The sequence below is a fragment of the Trichechus manatus genome, unplaced genomic scaffold, assembly GCF_000243295.1.
Source record: "Trichechus manatus latirostris isolate Lorelei unplaced genomic scaffold, TriManLat1.0 scaffold00130, whole genome shotgun sequence".
In the NCBI taxonomy this organism is placed as follows: Eukaryota; Metazoa; Chordata; class Mammalia; order Sirenia; family Trichechidae; genus Trichechus; species Trichechus manatus.
The window spans coordinates 864,570-866,025 of NW_004444066.1; the positions used below are offsets into that span (position 1 = coordinate 864,570).

The window sequence follows — 1,456 nt, forward strand, 5'->3', positions numbered from 1 at the left end:
TGGATGTCAGAGACCAGGATGGGGGCTCCCCTCTGCCCTGAGCTCTCTCCAGGTTTGAGTTTTCCCATAGGTACAACGGGCAGGAGTAGGAGGGGTTTGGACTTGATAATTTCCAAGATTTTGGCTTTCAAAGCAGATAAACAAAAAGAACAACAAAAGCTCTCTGTCTAGTCATTCTCCCATCTCATCCTGGGCGTCTAAAGGATACATACTTACCTGGTTATTAGCCTAAGTCAGCGGTATTCAAACTGAAGGGGAACCCAAAGGTTCTGGGGAGACATCTCCTTTAGCATATGGGGTAGGTGGGATGAGAAAGTGGGAGGCTGAGCGGCTAAGGTTAGGCGCTTCTTACGTCCATGCCAGCCGGCACAGGTCTGTGTAACGGTCATCACAGTGGTTAAGAGAGCGTGGGTGGGCTGACCAGCAGCGAGACCTTGGGCGGCTACTGAAATTCTCTGAGCCCGCATCTCCTCATTCATGCAGTGAAGTTAAAAGGGGTGCCCAGCTCAGTGGGCTATTTGGGAGAAATAATGAAGACACTATGTATATTGAGGGCTTAGCAGAGTACTGACGTGTAATACATGCTGATTAGATGTCAGTCAGTATTATTATCTTTCATCTATTTTGTGTACTGGACTTTCGGGTGAGATTTCTCTTGAAAACGAAGTTTACACAAGAAAACATTTGGAAAGCCAACCCAATTTACAAAGTTAACAGGCACCTGTCCCAAATCCTGGAATGGAATTCAGAATTGCTTGCCTGTTGTTTTGGATTGCCTATGAATCACCCCTCTTGTACCCCTAGTTTGGAAGGGTAATGCAAGGATGGCTGCATAGCACTCTCTGTGAGATCTGAGTGGCTGGGGCTCCCTGGCCCCTGGTGTGCAGATGCTGAGCTGGGCCCCTGGGGAAAGCCATCTCCCTGGCCCTGATTTAGGGACATCAAGGCATAGACCATGGGCACTGAGGAGCTGTGGTCCAAGTCAGTGGAATAGAGAGGGGCAGAGGAAGAGGCTGTCCTGGTCTGCTGGCCCTTAGATGTGGGGCCTGGCAAAGCTGATAGAAGAACCACTGGGGTTGGTGTCAGCCGAGTCTTGGGATGAAGATCTAGTCTGGCTGCTCTCGTGGCAAGGCCAAGAGGTGTTAGAGAGAAGGGGTCTCACGGCATGGTGGGGCTGGGCTGGCCTGCAGGCTCTCAGGTGGGCCTCGCTGAGCAAAGTGCCACAGCTTCCTGTAGCCGGGACAGATGGAGCGACTTCTCAGGGTGGACTGGGGTGAGGACGAGGAGAAAGGCAAAGGCTATTCCAAGCCCAGTTGTCTCTTTGGCTCAGGCTGCTTCCCTTCCTTGCATGGAGGAGGGAGGAAGTCCAGCTGGAAGACAGGGGCCTTGCTCAGGATTCAGAGAGCCCAGCCTGCAATATGTTGCTCCCCTAAGGGAGGGGGTTGAGCAGCTGAGC

The 1,456-nt window shown here is 52.1% G+C and overlaps 1 protein-coding gene across 1 annotated transcript in view; it reads left to right on the forward strand.

The window, feature by feature from the left end:
* Nucleotides 1–1,456, forward strand: part of CAMK2A (calcium/calmodulin dependent protein kinase II alpha) — a 74,650-nt gene that overhangs the window by 47,377 nt on the left and 25,817 nt on the right. The window contains exons 12-13 of the mRNA XM_004384895.2: nt 342–376; nt 1,105–1,145. Coding sequence (XP_004384952.1) covers nt 342–376; nt 1,105–1,145 — 76 coding nt within the window. The remainder of the gene's footprint in view (nt 1–341; nt 377–1,104; nt 1,146–1,456) is intronic.